The sequence below is a fragment of the Hirundo rustica genome, chromosome 5 (assembly GCF_015227805.2).
Source record: "Hirundo rustica isolate bHirRus1 chromosome 5, bHirRus1.pri.v3, whole genome shotgun sequence".
Lineage (NCBI taxonomy): Eukaryota > Metazoa > Chordata > Aves > Passeriformes > Hirundinidae > Hirundo > Hirundo rustica.
Genome location: NC_053454.1, coordinates 48,981,301 through 48,997,202, shown reverse-complemented (window position 1 = coordinate 48,997,202; position 15,902 = coordinate 48,981,301). Strand labels below are relative to the sequence as shown.

The 15,902-nt window shown below is 41.5% G+C and overlaps 2 protein-coding genes across 13 annotated transcripts in view; one reads left to right on the top strand and one right to left on the bottom strand.

Annotated features, from left to right (window-relative positions):
- Nucleotides 1-15,706, top strand: part of NFKB1 (nuclear factor kappa B subunit 1) — a 57,726-nt gene extending 42,020 nt beyond the window's left edge. For 3 of the 4 annotated variants that reach the window (XM_058420675.1, XM_040064401.1, XM_040064400.1), the window contains exons 15-24: nucleotides 2,215-2,356; nucleotides 5,490-5,604; nucleotides 7,506-7,707; nucleotides 9,425-9,594; nucleotides 10,408-10,510; nucleotides 11,422-11,546; nucleotides 12,350-12,416; nucleotides 12,740-12,912; nucleotides 13,045-13,219; nucleotides 14,855-15,700. In XM_058420675.1, the coding sequence (XP_058276658.1) occupies nucleotides 2,215-2,356; nucleotides 5,490-5,604; nucleotides 7,506-7,707; nucleotides 9,425-9,594; nucleotides 10,408-10,510; nucleotides 11,422-11,546; nucleotides 12,350-12,416; nucleotides 12,740-12,912; nucleotides 13,045-13,219; nucleotides 14,855-15,045 (1,463 nt within the window). In that variant the 3' untranslated portion in view covers nucleotides 15,046-15,700. Of the gene's footprint in view, nucleotides 1-2,214; nucleotides 2,357-5,489; nucleotides 5,605-7,505; nucleotides 7,708-9,424; nucleotides 9,595-10,407; nucleotides 10,511-11,421; nucleotides 11,547-12,349; nucleotides 12,417-12,739; nucleotides 12,913-13,044; nucleotides 13,220-14,854 lie in introns of all 4 variants that reach the window. The other variant, XM_040064399.2, reaches the window with a different exon arrangement.
- Nucleotides 2,349-15,902, bottom strand: part of MANBA (mannosidase beta) — a 70,480-nt gene continuing 56,926 nt past the window's right edge. For 3 of the 9 annotated variants that reach the window (XM_040064405.2, XM_040064412.2, XM_040064411.1), the window contains 3 exons: nucleotides 14,328-14,460; nucleotides 3,711-3,810; nucleotides 2,349-3,243 (listed from right to left, as the gene is read on the bottom strand). The gene's annotated coding sequence lies outside the window, so the exon portion shown is untranslated. Of the gene's footprint in view, nucleotides 3,244-3,710; nucleotides 3,811-13,789; nucleotides 13,880-14,327; nucleotides 14,461-15,902 lie in introns of those variants that run through there. The other 6 variants (XM_040064404.2, XM_040064403.2, XM_040064402.2 and 3 more) reach the window with 6 other exon arrangements.

Below are 15,902 nucleotides of genomic sequence, written 5' to 3'. Positions count from 1 at the left end.
TTAAACTTCAAAAAACTGTAGAAATCTGTTACTGGGTGTGCCCATGGCCCATAACTATGGACACATCTAGAAGCTTCTAATAAAGAACTGCTTTATTAGCTTACCATTTTAATACTGTTGGAAGGGGCTTTGTCTTTTTATTTCAGGCAACAAAATGAAAGGAGGAGGAAGGCAAGGGTAGTCAACAGAACTGGTTTAGCAGCAGAGTTCTAACATACATAAAGACTACAAATCTCCCTTTCCCAGACAGCAAGATGTGCATTTCCTGGATTTTTATTTTTTTAAACAGTTGATGGACACTTTTTTAAAGTATTGAGTAACCATGCTTAGCATAAAATAAAAAAAAACAAAACAAAACAGTAGTTGGACTAGAGAGACATGGTATGGTAGGAATTGAGCACAAAGGAATTTCTTGGTTCTGGTTTTTACCAAGTGCAACATGATCTAGACCACTTTTGTTATTCCCTGGACCAGGAAGAGAGCACATTACCTTGTGTGTGTTAGCCCTGTCTGATACTTCCTATTAACAGTACTAGAAACTGTAGCTTGGGAATCCAAAGTGGCACAGGAAATGGGGCTGCAGTTGTAAACACCTCCAAGCTGTAGCTTCTTTGATCTCAGAATGGATGGTGCTCCTGAGAAAAGCTGAAGCAACCTGCTGTTGGCTGTTTCAGTTGTGATACATCCCATTACTGGTTGAGAGAACAAAATCTTGTGCTGATGTGAAGAAATAATAATGACCACTTAGCTGTCGTGAAGGAGGGGTCTGAATTGTTTACCTGTTTTCCAAGCAAGTAATATTGTAGGCAGGAAGTTGATTTCTTTCTTTTTTTTTTTTTTCTCTATTGTAATGGCATGAAAGGAGGCAATTTCTAACTCCAGAATATACAAAGAATTGGTGCAGAAGAACGGGCTCCATAAAACAGCTACTGCAGGCTAGATCATTTGGGTATTAGACTAAAAGATGCATGTAATATTTTGAAGGGTATCTTTCCTGTGTGTTTGATATGGAAAACCAGGGAGTTTCAACATCCAGTTCTCTGATCTTTGGAAATGTGTATAATGAGAAAAGACTGAATTGCTTAACACCCTTTACCCGGAATGTGTATCCTGAATATAACATATTTAGTCTTAAGAGGTAAATAGCAAATATAAATCCATCAGCCCAGGCAAATAGCATAGCAGCCACAGGGATGTACTTGCCAGAACAGTAAGATGGATGGATAGCTGAGTACATCTTTGCCTTACAGCAGTGGTGTTCGTGTTCATCCGGGATACGCTTCTGACCCAGTCTAACTGCCTGGTTTTGCGTAGCTGGGAATCCTGACTATTGTCTCCCCATGTGTGCTTTCAATGACAGTCTGTTGTACTTGTTTGCAGTCTGTAATTGCCAACCTCACAAAGTTTTATAGAAATATGAAACTGTTCGAGATACAGCAGTTTTCTGCTTCACAGAATGACACTGTAGTTTCAGAGCTCATCTGTTTCATTTTCACTAGTTTCTTGCTGACACAGACCCAAAAAAGTATTGACAGAGCAGCAAGAGTTACTTTTTTCCGCAAGTGAGTTTCTTTTCTTCCCTTTCTCCCTTTTGCCTCCCTGCCATGACAACTTCTGCTTTTTGAAATCTCAGTGGCTGTGCATTTTATAATTCTAAAATCAGGATACAAATGCTAAGCATTTTAAAAAATGAAATGTTTTAAACAGAAGAACAGACACTCTGTGCTGCTGCTGTAAAGCAAACTAGACTGTGTGATTTGAGTCGGAGGAGGAGTGCAAAGCCCTGCGTTTATTCCATAGCTTTTCTCTGAGCTTCTCTGAAATATTTGATGGGTGTGCCTCAGCTTCCTCAAGGCGAAACTACTCGGACCTGCAAGTTCCAGATCCAAGTTCTGCTCCTTTTGTCTCATTACACACAACTGCACATCAGTGCTATTAATTCTGTGCCAGTCAAACCAGAGGGGAGCTTCCAGATTTGACTGTTCTCAGGGTTCCTGCTGCCTGAATGCTCAGCATGCCCCTAGTTTTCCTTCCGTTGCATTCCTTCCCCCTGTCCTTATCTCTCAGAAGTAATTAGCAACCATCTCAGTGAAGCAGTGAATAATGCTTGGGGGTCTGCCCTTTGTATTTCTGTAGCAGCACAAATGCCTGTCCAAAGTAAGTGGTGTTCAAGGAAAACAAGGCAGCTGATGAAGAGGAAACTCTGTGTTGCAGGTGCTCTGTTCCTGGAGAAGGCCATGCAGCTCGCCAAGCGCCACTGCAACGCTCTCTTCGATTACGCCGTAACTGGAGACGTGAAGATGCTGTTGGCAGCTCAGCGCCATCTCACCGCTGTCCAGGATGAAAATGGGGACAAGTGAGTCGACCACACTGCACTTGCTGGGTTGAAACCAACGGGTTTGGGGGCAGAATGGTGTTCTGTCAATTAGTTCTGTCCCTCGTGGGTGCCAGTCACTGATGGTACCATTTCTCCTTTCTGCTGTTTGGGAGAGGTATAGCTGTGATTTAGACACTTTTGTTTCATTTGCAAAGAAGCCATGTACACCATAAACGTCATTGATCCAGTACCTGTCAGAAAGTAATCTGGTCATTGAGGGCATGTTGAGCATGTTGTGAGTTTGCTCTTTTTTACTTAAAATCTTGACCGAGCATGAACTGCTGTGCTTGCATAATGGTACACGGTGTATGAGGATCCTCAGCTTGGTGCTGAAGGAGAGTACCCTGCTTTTTATTCCATGTAAGTCTTCATAGGATGCTTCAAGTAAGAGATTCACCCAGAGATGTAGAAACAATAGCTGGAGGGTCCATACTGCATTTCTCCACTGACACCAAATTCTTTCCAGAGAACATTATTTTGCTCTTGCTTACATCTGTACTGTACTGTTGTCTTCCAAGGGATTGCACAGATGTTTGTGGCAGACTTGGCTGCTAATATTTGCATATCAGTCCTTCAGTAATGTGAGCTGGAGTGGACATCCACTTTGTTCCTCTACAGCCATGCAGATTCTGTGGAACTCAGAGTGAAGTACTAATGATTAGAGTGAGGAACTAATGATCAGTAGTTATTTAACACAAAATTCAGCAGAAGCAGCTCTGAACAAATGCAAAGATAATCTCTTGAATAGTCAAGTGACACTATCACATACTCACTTTTTAGCTGGCAAGCCTTGTGCAATCACCCACATTTCCTTAAATTGCAGTGTTTTGAACAGTAGAAGCCAGGTTAAGTCTCAAGGTGTCCAGCTAGAAGGAAAATTTCAAATCACCGAGACCTGTATCCCACTGTTCAATTACTCTGAGACAGATTACTACTTTCACTCCATGTTCAGTGAAAATAGGCCTCAGATTACAGATAGAGGACTGCACAAATCAGAGAGAGCTACTTTACCAGCTTTGCTTTCCAACTGGAAAGCTAATGTCTGCTTTGAGATAAGCAGGAATATGAACAAGGTGGGAGCTAGCAACAAAATCTGCAAGTGCTATGGACAGTACAGCTTCTGTAAAAAAAAAAAAGCAGGGGGGAGGGGGAGGGTGTTAGAGGAATATTGAGCAAGTAAGACCTGCATTTAAATATCAAAAAGGTACTGCTCAGATTTGGACTTGCAGGGCATTTTAACAAGTTAAAATTCTTTTTAGAATGATGATAAATAGTTGTTTTCTTGCTGGATCAAGAAGTACCTTCAAGTATGTGAGGCTTAAGTTCACATTACCTTTCTCCTGAGATGGATTTATTCTGTGAGCATAATATACATCTGCATTACTTCACAACTTTTTAACAAAGTGAAGCTTTGGTGATTGTCTTCCGGCTGTCTTGGGGGAGAAGAAAAAGGTCAAAATTAATTAATAAATTGCCCTGATTTTCACTTTAATCATTAAAATGATATGGCAACTAGGAATTTTTTTCTTAAGCCTTTAAAACAACTTTGCTGTCAACAATTTATGGCTTTGAGACAGAACCCAGCAACCTGTGATTAGTGTATATTTACAGTGGACACTCAGTAACACTGGCTGTGACTGCATTTGCACCAGTAACACTGCTCTGTAGATATCTGATGGCTATACAGTGGTGCTCAAATGCAGGTTTTCATGGAGGAATGTTTAAGAAATGGAAGTGACCTTTGTGATCTAGTCAGCAGCATCACATATAATGGTACGGTAAAATTAAAATTCTTGCTGCTGAAATGAGAACTAAAAGCAGTAGAAGAACAAATGTGTTTCTGTAGTGAGATTTGTAAATAAAATGTCAGCATGATACAGAGCATAATAAAAAGCATCTATCAGCAGAGGATATCACAGCACTTTTCCAGTAATGGTGGGACTGTTTGAACAGCACTGGGGAGTTGAAGGAGGGAAGGTGCCATAATACTTCCAGTGGCAGTATATAGAATCAATAAAAACACCCTTTAAGGATGAGTTTGGTTTGTCAATTATCTTCTTCTCTTTTTAAAAATATCTCTGGTTTTGCCTGCTCTCTGTCTCAATTTCAGGATGACTCCTTGCCTTGAATAGCGTGGAGATTCTTTTAATTTTTCTGACAAAAGTGTAAATCTGAGACTGTTCAGGTATTTCTGGGGTGGCATAACAGACACACCACATGTCCTGTGTTGATATTTTGTGTCAGCAGCAACTTGCTAAAATGATGAGTCTAGAAGCTGGCCAGCACTGACCAAGGAAGCTCTTGGCAGAATATGTTTCAAAACAAAGGGCATGATTTTCAAATGAAGTGCTAAGGCAAACGGAGCTCTGTAGGACAGGGGTGATAGGATTCACAGCCTGCTTTTTCCTGGTGCCATCTTGCACATCCAGCCACTCAGGCTGGTGGTGAGGGATCTGCCTTTGGAGAAGAGCACAGGAAGGGCCTTTGCATTAACCCAGGAGAAGTAAAGTGCATTGCTGTGCAGTCGCTCATGTCTCAAAACAGGTGCTTTTTTGGCAGGATGCCCCTGGCCACTGCTGCAAATCCTGTGGTTGTTAGTCACTGGGCCTGAGTCCTTAGTAATTTTTCGGTTTGAAAACGAAATAAAGAAAAACCCACACATCTGGGGAAACCCCCAAGGGAAAATCTGTTTTGATAGCAGAGAGGCTTGTGGAAATTCTGCAGGAAGGTTTTGACAGTAAGAAGTGTTTATCTGCTGCATATTTCAAAATATGAAAAAACAGCAAACCAGCAGAGAATCTGAGGATTTCTGAAACAATTGTTTCATGCCGCACATTTTATGTGTTAGCCTAGTAGTAAAGTAATGCTGAGGGCCAGCAAAAGGCATCCTGAGCTTCCTTTTGCGATTGAAGGATTAAACAGGTACCTTCTGATCTGCTTTTTTTTAATGCTGATATTAATTTTCGGTGTTGGAACTTAGTGCTGGAATTATTACCTCTAATAGTCAAGTGTTTATATCAGAATGCAGTCAGGTCTACAGCAAAGCCTTGAAACTTTTGCAGTAAGTTTGAAAACAGTGTGAATTTGCTAATCTATTTTTTGTTTGTTTCAGTGTCCTTCATTTAGCAATTATCCACCTTCATACTGAGCTGGTGAAAAACCTCTTGGAAGTTATGCCCGATCTGAATTACAACAGCATCATTAACATGAGAAATGACCTCTATCAGGTGCGCACTTGTGGGGGTGAAAGTGTTGCTGATTGTTCAGCCAGTAAAAAAGAAATTGCACAACTTGCTGTCTGTGGGAAGAGATCAGACTGATGCAAACAAGTTTAGAAACAAGGATCTATTTGAAGGTTGTGGAGGAAAGAGAGCATGTTTTCACTGGTTTAGTCTGTAACTCTCCTTGATGGTAATGGAAGTGTCTTCATGCGTTAACTGTGGAACTGGCCAAAAAGAGTAAAATTTTCAGTTAATAGCTTCAGAATTTGGCTTCTTGTTACTAAACCAGAGGTATGGATCACAGTGTGCCAGCTCCGGGCTCCTCTGACCTTTCTGACATTGGTTAACTTGGGATCATGAGTCAGTTCCTGCGTCACCAGTTATCTATAGGCACATGTGGAAGCCATAATAACCTATGCTCATCCTACAGCCCAGATTGTATTTGTGCCCATCACGTGAGCACCAAGATTCCCCTTTCATTGCTGCAGTAACTGAGAAAAGCCCATCCCCTTGTCTTTTACCTAGGAGGAAAAGAACTGGCAGGCACGGTTCTGTCTCCTCAACTATAGTTTGGCCTGTTTGTATTGTAACTCAAGTTTTAAAAAGAGCTATGGGAACATGCCTGGACAAGAATGTCTTTTAAAGAGATTGTGCACACCACTGAGCAGCACTCTGACACTTGTGTCATTTGTTTTGCAGTAAAGGCAGGTTTTAAATTCCGTACAGGTAGTGCCAGAAGGTTTATTTTGAATTCTCTGTTTTCCTTCACATTTTTATGTGCTTATAAAGCAAGTTTGAAATGTGGAGGCTGCTGAAAGCAAGCAGAAGATTCTGAATTTAATTCTGTGACCTGTATTTAACAGAAACAGCAAGCAAAGCTGGGCTCTAAGCGGGAAATAAATCCCTGACTACCAGAATCTCTACAGTTCTTCCTAACTTCAACTTAAACCTTAAGCCATTGATGGAGGAGAGGCTTGGGCTGGAATTTGCCTTCTCTACAGATATTCTGAAAGCTGACATATATCTTACAGATGCAGTAATTAATTGCAAATATGTTGACAGATCCATTGACAAACACAAGCTAATATGTACAGAGCTGGAATTAGTCTTTTTTTAAAAAGATTAATATAATTCTCTTTCAATATAATCTAGATATGGAAACTTACTCAATTTTTAAATTATTTTAGTATTGGAAATACCATTTCCCAGACCTCACTAGCTTACTGTTAAAAACATGCATATATATGTTCAGTATGATGCTGCTCAGAACTGACAAGAATGCAGCATGCAACCAGCCTTTGGAAGGCCCCAAATCCTCTCAGCCTGAGCGTTGCTCAGTGCTGCAGGTGCGCAAAAATGGGGAACGTTCAAATGGGATCAGCTACTTCAACACACACGGCATAAATGCACAGTTGTTCTGCACTTTGACAAGTGCACAGCACTGCAGGATTTTTCTCTTTTGTGCAGCCATTTTGAAGGATGAGGAACTCCTATGCCCATGGCTGCATATCTCTGATGCAGGAGCAGAATGAGCTTGGTGATGGGGCAGCTGTGGAAGCAGGGTTGCAGTGTGGGGGGGGCACAGGAATTACCTCATTTCCCAAGTCCCTTGCACTGCAGTGCTCAAATAGCCAGGTCAGTGCCCTGGCTTGTAGAGTAGACAACATCTTTGTTCCTCCCAAAGTCCAAATGCTGACACTGGCAAGGCAGCTTTTATTTCCAGTAAGTAGAAACCCTATTTGTAGTATGCAGTAGAAAAGAAGTTACACCACTCATAGCCAAAGAACTAAAAGCTTGCATATGTGTACAATCTTCTCACGCTAGGAGCTTTTATGGCTTTCAGAGATTTCTGTACAAGTGATGGAGCTGTTACTTCTCTTCTCACGGCTTGCTTCTGTCACTTGCAGACTCCCCTGCACCTGGCAGTAATCACAAAGCAGGCAAAGGTGGTGGAAGATTTGCTGAGGGCTGGAGCGGATGTCAGCCTTCTGGATCGCCACGGCAATTCCGTCTTACATTTAGCTGCTACTGAAGGAGATGACAAGATTTTGGGTCTACTCCTCAGGCATGAGAAGGTATCTCCAATGGTCAACCTCCCCAATGGTGAAGGTATGGAAAGATAATGGCTGTATTTTATACTCTCCTTCTACACAAACACACCACAATTCTTGCCAACACCCTGTTGTTACACAGGTAGATAGAGACTCCGAAAATAACATCTTTCCCCATTTTGCATATGCTGTCCTTGGTTTTTATATGCCTGCAAGCACAGATATGAGAGCACAAGTGTGTCAGTTTTCTGATTATGCAGAACAGAAAGATTGGTAATGGTCACATGACAGTATGGATTTGAATTTTTGTCACTGTATATTCTCTTCAATCTCACAGAACCTCAAGCACTGTGTTCATCTTACTCCTTATCCCACCTTTGGTTTTTTTAAAAAAAAACCACCCCCAGAAGAAAATGTTTCTTCCTGTCTAGTGAGCAAAATCCCCTTAAAACAGTTTCTGGACTAGTATTGAGTTTCATATCTGGTACTTTGTCACCACACAGAATTAGAGCCTGTAAAATAACCACAAAGAGACTGTTCTCCCATTTTTCAGTGCACAGGGGACTTCAATTTAGTGCTCCTGCTCTAATAGAGTGTAAAATGTCTGACTTAAAATTGTCACTGTGGATTTAAAAAACTGTTCAGTTCTTCAGAGAGAGAGGATTTTTTTTTGGTTGGGGGTGGGTTAGTTGGTTGGTTTTTAAATAAAAGGCTTTATTATTATCTTTGTGGTTCAGGTATTCTTGAGGTGTCAAATCACTGTGACCTTACAGGAGGATTATACTAAAATATACCAGTTACTCTCCAGATCATCTTCTAGAAGAAATGTTTAGTAGCAGATGAGGCCAGTGTGGGGTACCTACTTTTTTAGTACCAAGATGCAGATTATTTTCTTTTTAAGGCTATTCTCTTGAGGTAAAAAAAAAGATGCTCTAGGTGAGCTCTGTAGTTCCTGCCTTCTCTTCCACCTTGTAATCTGATTTTTTTTTTTTTCCTTGCATGATTTTGACTCTCCAAGTTCCAATTTATGCACAAAGAACGTATTTATTAGCACCATTAAATTTCTCCTGAGCCTCCACCTGGACTACTCCCTTAGGGTCTGGGGCCCCCAGCACAAATAGGAAGGACATGGGCTTGTTGGAGCAGGGCCAGAGGAAGGTGTGAAGATGCTCAGAGTGCTTTAACACCTCTCCTCTGCAGACAGGCTGGGAGAGCTGGGGCTGCTCAGCCTGGAGAAGAAAAGGCTTCAAGGAGACCTTACAGCAACTTCAAGTACCTAAAGGGAGCCTAGAGGAAAGCTGGAGAGAGGTGTTTTAAGAGATGGGGTAGGGAACTGACAGAGGGTGGGTTTAGATTAGATACAAGACAGAAATGCCTCACTGTGAGGGTGGAAGGGTGGAACTGTCGGGATGTTGAGACACTGGAACAGGTTGCCCAGACAAGCTGTGGATGCCTCTTTCCTGAAAGTAGCTTCTAGGCCAGGTTGGACGGGTCTTTGAGCAGCTTGGTCTGGTGGAAGGTGTCCCTGCCCATGGCAGGAATGGGGTGGAACTAGATGATCTTTGAGGTCCTTTCCAACCCAAACACTTCTATGATTCTTTTATCAATTCTATCATCTTTTAGTGTATAAGCAGGCAAAATATGTTACTTCTGCTCAGGTAACTATAGTAACTGTAACTCAGTTTACAATTTTCTCACTTTGAAACTCATCATTCTGACATTTCTGAATTTTACAAATACTAATGCAGATGATGGATGGGTTTTGTTTTGTGTAGGTCTCAGTGCAATTCACATGGTGGTGATGGCAAATAGCCTGTCCTGCCTCAAACAGCTGATTGCTGCTAGAGTTAACGTCAATGCTCAGGAACAAAAATCTGGACGAACTGCATTGCATTTGGCTGTTGAACAAGAGAACATCCCCTTGGCAGGCTGCCTTTTGCTTGAGGTAAGGGCACAATTTCTTTCTTCCAGGTCTTTTCAATTATATATTTAAAAGCTGTTGACAATCCTTGAGTGCTTCAGAAAAACAGAGTAAGGGGGGAGGTTCCTGTTTATTGACTAGATTACTTGAACTGGCAAAGTTACTGGTAACGTTATGGTTTTGTTCACTGCTGGTGAAACTTTTGCTCAAGTTGAGGAATATAAAGTTTGTGACCCTAACCTGACTGCATATGCCATGTGTAATTTGCACTGAGTAATCCTGGCAGGCACGGAAGTTGCCATGAACAAGTTCATCCCTTCTTCTGTGTGAAGTAAAACATGTAGAGAGCCGTACACAGAGATAGAGTTGTGTAATCTATAAATATTTGTCTCATCCTAACACCTTGAGCCTGGTATCCTTAATTTTACACACCCCAGCTGGCTGTGTAGCTTTCCTCTATGTTCATGCATGGATGTGCCAGCCTGGCTGCTCTTCTGGTGAGCAGCAGGATTCTGTGCACACCACTCGGGCTCCAAAGGCCATGGGCAATCAGCTGGCAGAACTTTTACAGGGGATGCAAAGTGGCTTTTATGTGCCTGACCTATTTGGAGATACAGATTGTGCCTCCTGCTCTAACACTGGAGCACACTACCACCCTTTGCACGCAGACAGTTGTAGTTACTTTCTAATTCCTTCTTTTCAGTCAACAATTACAGTTTTTATGCAACCAGTGGAATGGTGCTTATTTGCACACTAGCAGTGTTTATGCTGACATGAGCCTCTGCAGCTGCATTGTACAGATTTCTTTTCTTTTTTTGCCATTCAATAAAAACTTAGGGTGATGCTGATGTGGACAGCACTACATATGATGGGACAACTCCGCTTCACATAGCAGCTGGAAGGGGCTCAACAAAATTGGCAGCAGTTCTCAAAGCAGCAGGTATGGAAATAAATCTTTGCTGGAGACTTTTCTTTCACAGTGACAATTCAAGTTATAAGGCTGCAAGCAGAAAATAATGTGGCAGTGAACTTGTTTAATGGGTGGAGGAAGTCAGATGTTAAAAGCAAGAAGGTCTGAATTTCCTCAGAAAGTCCTGCTCTGAGGTGCTATACTAATCACTCTTCAGCACCATCTAATGGCTAAAAAGGCAAATTATGTTGGTCAAAAAAAAAAAAAAAACTCATGAGGACCTTGTGAAGATTTTTTGAGTCTCTTTTGTAGCTTTTATAGCTGAAAAAGTGGAGAAGAGATATTTTTATGTATCTGGGATAAGTGTTGGACTGCTTTAGAAACAAAAAGCAAAAAAAAAACCAACCCATCACTGAAGCATGAACTTGTTAGTGTCTCCTAGTGCTGTCACTTTGGAAGAATTAGGTTGGCATATTTATTGGAACATTCTGTCAATTTTATTTAAACCTGATTTTTCTCCTCTGAAACAGAAATCCAAGCCTCCTGTTGCTGAGGCTGTCTGCTTGGTCTTTTGAACACACCCCCACTTTCTCTGACACTCTAAAAAGCAGCGCCACACCATCCCTTCATCACATTCATGCTGTGCTGTGTGAGGCAAGATGGGACTGGAAGTCAGCTGATAGAACCCAAGCTCGCTCTTTGGGCCCTAAGGCTCAGCTTGTCAGCTTTTTTCCCTTTTTCTAAAAGAGTAGCATTGTACAGAGATGTGACAGCATTTAAATGTAATTGATACAAAGAGATACTTGCTAGCTTAATATAAAATATAATTTACCTGGAGTAGCTAAATTAGTTGATTTACCATTCAATACATAGAATGCATATTTTAAATATTATTGAGAAGCAACTTGAAGCCCTTCCCACCCCTCCCCCTTGTTTTTCAGGTGCAAATCCTCACATTGAGAACTTTGAGCCTTTGTTTGATCTAGATGATGTGAAAGATGATGAAGATGATGATGAAGGGATTGTACCTGGAACAACACCACTGGATATGGCAGCTAACTGTGAGGTATGTGGTCTGTTTTCACTTTTAGTTTTTTGTTGGTTTTTTTCCTAATTATAAAGGGTAGTTCAGTTCTCTCTGCCAGCTCCTTTCATGCATCTGAAATTATTTCAATTAATTCGACTAATTTGCCATCAAAAATTAAGCTAATTCAACCATAAAACTCCCCTGATGGAACAGCACTGGAAGAAAGCTGCTCTGGACTGACTAATGCTGCTGAAAAAATGATCAGGCAGTTCTTGAAGTAGCTGCACTAGAACTTCAGTGTGGGAAAGTGTTTAGTTGGATGGGTAGCTTGTGCTTGAAGGCCCATTCTCCAGTGGGTTTCTTCACTGAGTGTTCTTCAGTGGGAAAATGAACTCCTGTGTTCTACCCAAACAGTGATTAAGCTGATTGTTTGTGCATTTGGCTTGGTGTGAGTGTTAAGGGTAAGAAGTCAGCATCTCTATAATCATCTGGGAGCTGGGGAGTGGTACCAGCCTTAGGTGAAAATCTAACCCAGGCTTTGTTTCAAATGACTAGTTGCAGACAGGCAGCAGCTCCTTGCTTAGCCACTGCTACTGCCATTTATTTACTGCCAAGACTTCCTCTTGTCTTGAACATGGTTGCCACAGGACACAGCTTAAAATAAAGGGAGAGTAACTTCTCAAGATTTCTCCCTTAAGTTTAGCACAGGTTTTCTACAGTATCCTTAATCATACAGAGCCTGGGAGAGGGAAAAATGCTGATTTACAAATGGAATTGGGGTTTTATATAACACTGCTGAAACTTAATGGACACTAAATACTCACTTTAATATATTCTCTTAGGTGTATGACATATTAAATGGCAAGCCCTACGAGTCAGCAGAGGTTTTGGAGGACTTACTCACACAAGGTAACACCTTTAAAGACTTGGCAATATCCCTCTAATAATTGAGGACTGAAACTGTAGTGGCAGAAGACATTGCCCTGCAACAGCCCCTAACGGAGCTGGTGAGAGAGAAGAGTTGCCCTCCCACTCCCTTGCACACAGAATGAGCATGATTCCCTTAAGATGTCTCAAGGACAAGGAGTACATTTGCAGTATTGCAGCAATACATTTGTAAATGCTGGGATTGGAGTCTCAAATAGTCTTCAGTTTGGCTTTGTTTCTGCTTAAAAATGAACCGGTGCATGATTTGTATAAATAATAAACTAACATAGTTCTCTGTTCCCCAGGACATTTGAGAGAGCTGAATGAGAATTCGAAGATGCAGCTTTACAAACTATTAGAAGTGCCTGATCCAACTAAAAACTGGTCCACCCTAGCACAAAAACTGGGTCTTGGCATACTTAATAATGCCTTCAGGTTGAGCCCTTCCCCATCAAAGACTCTGCTAGATAATTATGAGGTAATGTGCTGTAAGAGGTTATAAAGAATATTAAATACACCTAGAGAACCTTGTCCTCCCAAGTGAGACAGTGCAGCCCTGCAGTTTTAGCTAGCCTGGATGATGCTGAACATCTGATGTCTGCTCTTTCAGGTTTCTGGTGGTACAGTTCAAGAGCTGATCACTGCTTTGAGACAGATGGATCACACAGAAGCCATAAAAATAATTCAGGAAGCACTATCCATCCCACACAGACCATCTTCCCTGGAGGACAGTACAGCAAAAACTCTTCCATCATCACCGCTCACCTTTGCAAATGGAGAGACAGGTAAAATTGACAGCAAAACATGAAGAGCTTTATTTAAGACTTATTTTCAGTCCTCCCTCCCCACTCTATCTAGCACTGCACACCTTCTTGCATAGACAGCTTCACCTGCTTACTGGTTTCAGAAAGTTTTACTGCAGTGTGACTCCTCTCATCATAGATATCTGCTAGGCATAGGAAAGAGAGGACAAATGGACCACAAAGCAGCATGCCTGCATCACCATAGTCATTACACTGCTGCCCTTTGCTAAAACCAGACACCTGCCATTTGCTAATGGTAATGCCTTGGATGTACTGGGAATATAGGCAATTATCTCCTAGGTGTGTACAAGTGCCCTCAGCTTTTGACTTTTTTCCCCCCCTCATTAGCTGGATAAACAAAAATGTTTTGGGCTCCTAAACTTCTTGGTAAGACTTCAGTATTAAATTTCTCCTTCCATCATGTGTAGCACTCCAAAATGGCCCAGTTTTCTGTAGGCAAAGAAACTGGGGAGGGCCTAAGTTACACATCCTCTGTAACCTCAAGCAGTCCTGCTGGCCAAGTACCTGTTCAGAGCAGGGCCAGTGGAGCATGGCATGAGGTTGCCCATGTTATGTCCAGTTGAGTTCTGAGCATCTTCAGTGATGGAAGTCCTACAGTGGTTTTAAGCAGGGAACTCTCTACTAAGAGAAAAAGAGAGGTCGCGAGAAGTTTTTCATCAGGGCTGTTCAGTGACTGCCTGGCCAGGTTTAGGAACAAAAACCTTTGTTTTTTCCTGTTCAAACACCAGTAGTGCTGCCTGTAGCCTAATGTGGAAACTTACACCCTGTGTAAAAATACTGTAGGTGTTTCTGGTAAGAAAAAAAAAAAACCACCACCACAGTCACTCCATTCCAGTCTAACATTGCCAGTTTATTCTCTATAGAAAACAATTTGGTCAGTCATGGAATAAATCTTCACACCACTCAAAAATATGCTTGTACCCATATTGCCCCTTTAGATTAATCTTGAGGGGTTCCACTCTCTCTACAACATGAATGGAGGGCATCACATTGTTTAAGATGTTTGTTTAGAAAAACAAGACTGAACTCTTACAAGAGTTCAGCTCTTCACACTGATCCCACATCGTACCTTCAGTTTCAGCTCTTGCAGTCAGGCACTCCTTCTGTGGATCCTGCACAGGTGATAGATGCTACTGACTTGTTCCTATTTCAGGCTCACTTACTAGATGAAAGCTGTTCAAGTGTTTGTCTCAAAAGGAAATCTGTAAGTTGAAATAACATTAATTACAAGTTTTAGGAGCCTCATCCTGGAGCTGTACAATTACACAGACTGGGACTCTGAGAAAACCAGAGAACCTTTTGCCCTGTGACTGCCACAGTTGGGCAGAGTCCTGGCCCCAGTACAGTGCCAGCAGAGCACCAGGCTTCTCATCCCATCCAAGCTCCAACTGCAAGCCGATCTCTGCCAGCAGTACATCAGATCACATACTTTGGTGGCCTGGAAACATTCAGCACAGCTTTTCCTATTATAATACCTCATGTTAGAGTTATTTTCTTATAGAAGAGCTTAACTCTGTTGGTTTGTATTCCTTAGGCTTTTCCTAAAGCAACCTTGCTCAAGCCACAGAAATGATTTCCCTTTTCTCTGTCCCTCAGGTGAGCTCTACAATAGCAGATTTCAAGACACCGAAAGCACGTGTGACAGCGGTGTGGAGACCTCCTTCCGCAAGCTGAGCTTCACTTACTCAGACTCTCTGAACAGCAAACCCCCACTAACACTGGGCAAAACGGCCCTGGGCTACGGACAGGAAAGTTCAGGGCAAAGCAATTATATAGCTGACGAGTGATCTTCAATGGGCAACGTGCAGTTACAGGAACAAGTGGGACATTTCAAATGCCAGCAGTGTCATCCTGGCCAGAGAGAAGGGAAATCACAACCGAAAGTGCACTGGAAGAATCCCACCTGAACCCGAACAAAGGGCACCTGCAGCATGTGACTCCTAACTGCTACCTTCCTCGAGTACATTTAACTGTGTTCATTTACAGGCCATTTACAATAATCAGGGCTCCACTGCTGCATTAATACACAGGACTGGACGCTGTGAAAGACTGACTGAGCTCTCCTGCTCTGTGAGGACTTTCTTTTACAGATGACAAAGAAGTTGTTAATGCGTAATACAAACTTACTAAAGAGGTTAATAAGCACATGAGCAATCAGAGGATAACAGTTCCTAGCTGGTCTCTTCATAATTTTTGCAGCACAGTTGCATGCAAACAACTTATAAAATAGCTGGCAAAGAAAAATCATTACTTTAATCACAACAGTGACAACTCAAAGAAAAGAGAATCCTAAAAGAATCTTGTATATTTCAAATAATGTATTTAAACTTAACTTTGGGTCCTCTTATTCAAAATTTTTTCAAGTTTGGCATTTTCCTACTTGTAAATAGTTTTTTTTATATCTGTTCCTTTTTTGAAAAAGCGTGCTTTTTAAATGCTTATTTTTATTTTACTTTTATAATAAAACCCCAAAATTAATTCTCCTGTCTGTGCCTGCTGTGATTTTAATTACTTTTCAAGCAGAGGTATTGAAGTTTTAGCATCTCAGTTTTAGGCATTGATATAAGATCATGCTCATTTCCAAGCACTAAAGTAAGTTAAAGGTTGGAAGCCACCTGTCTTAAAGCTAAAGTATCTTTTATGG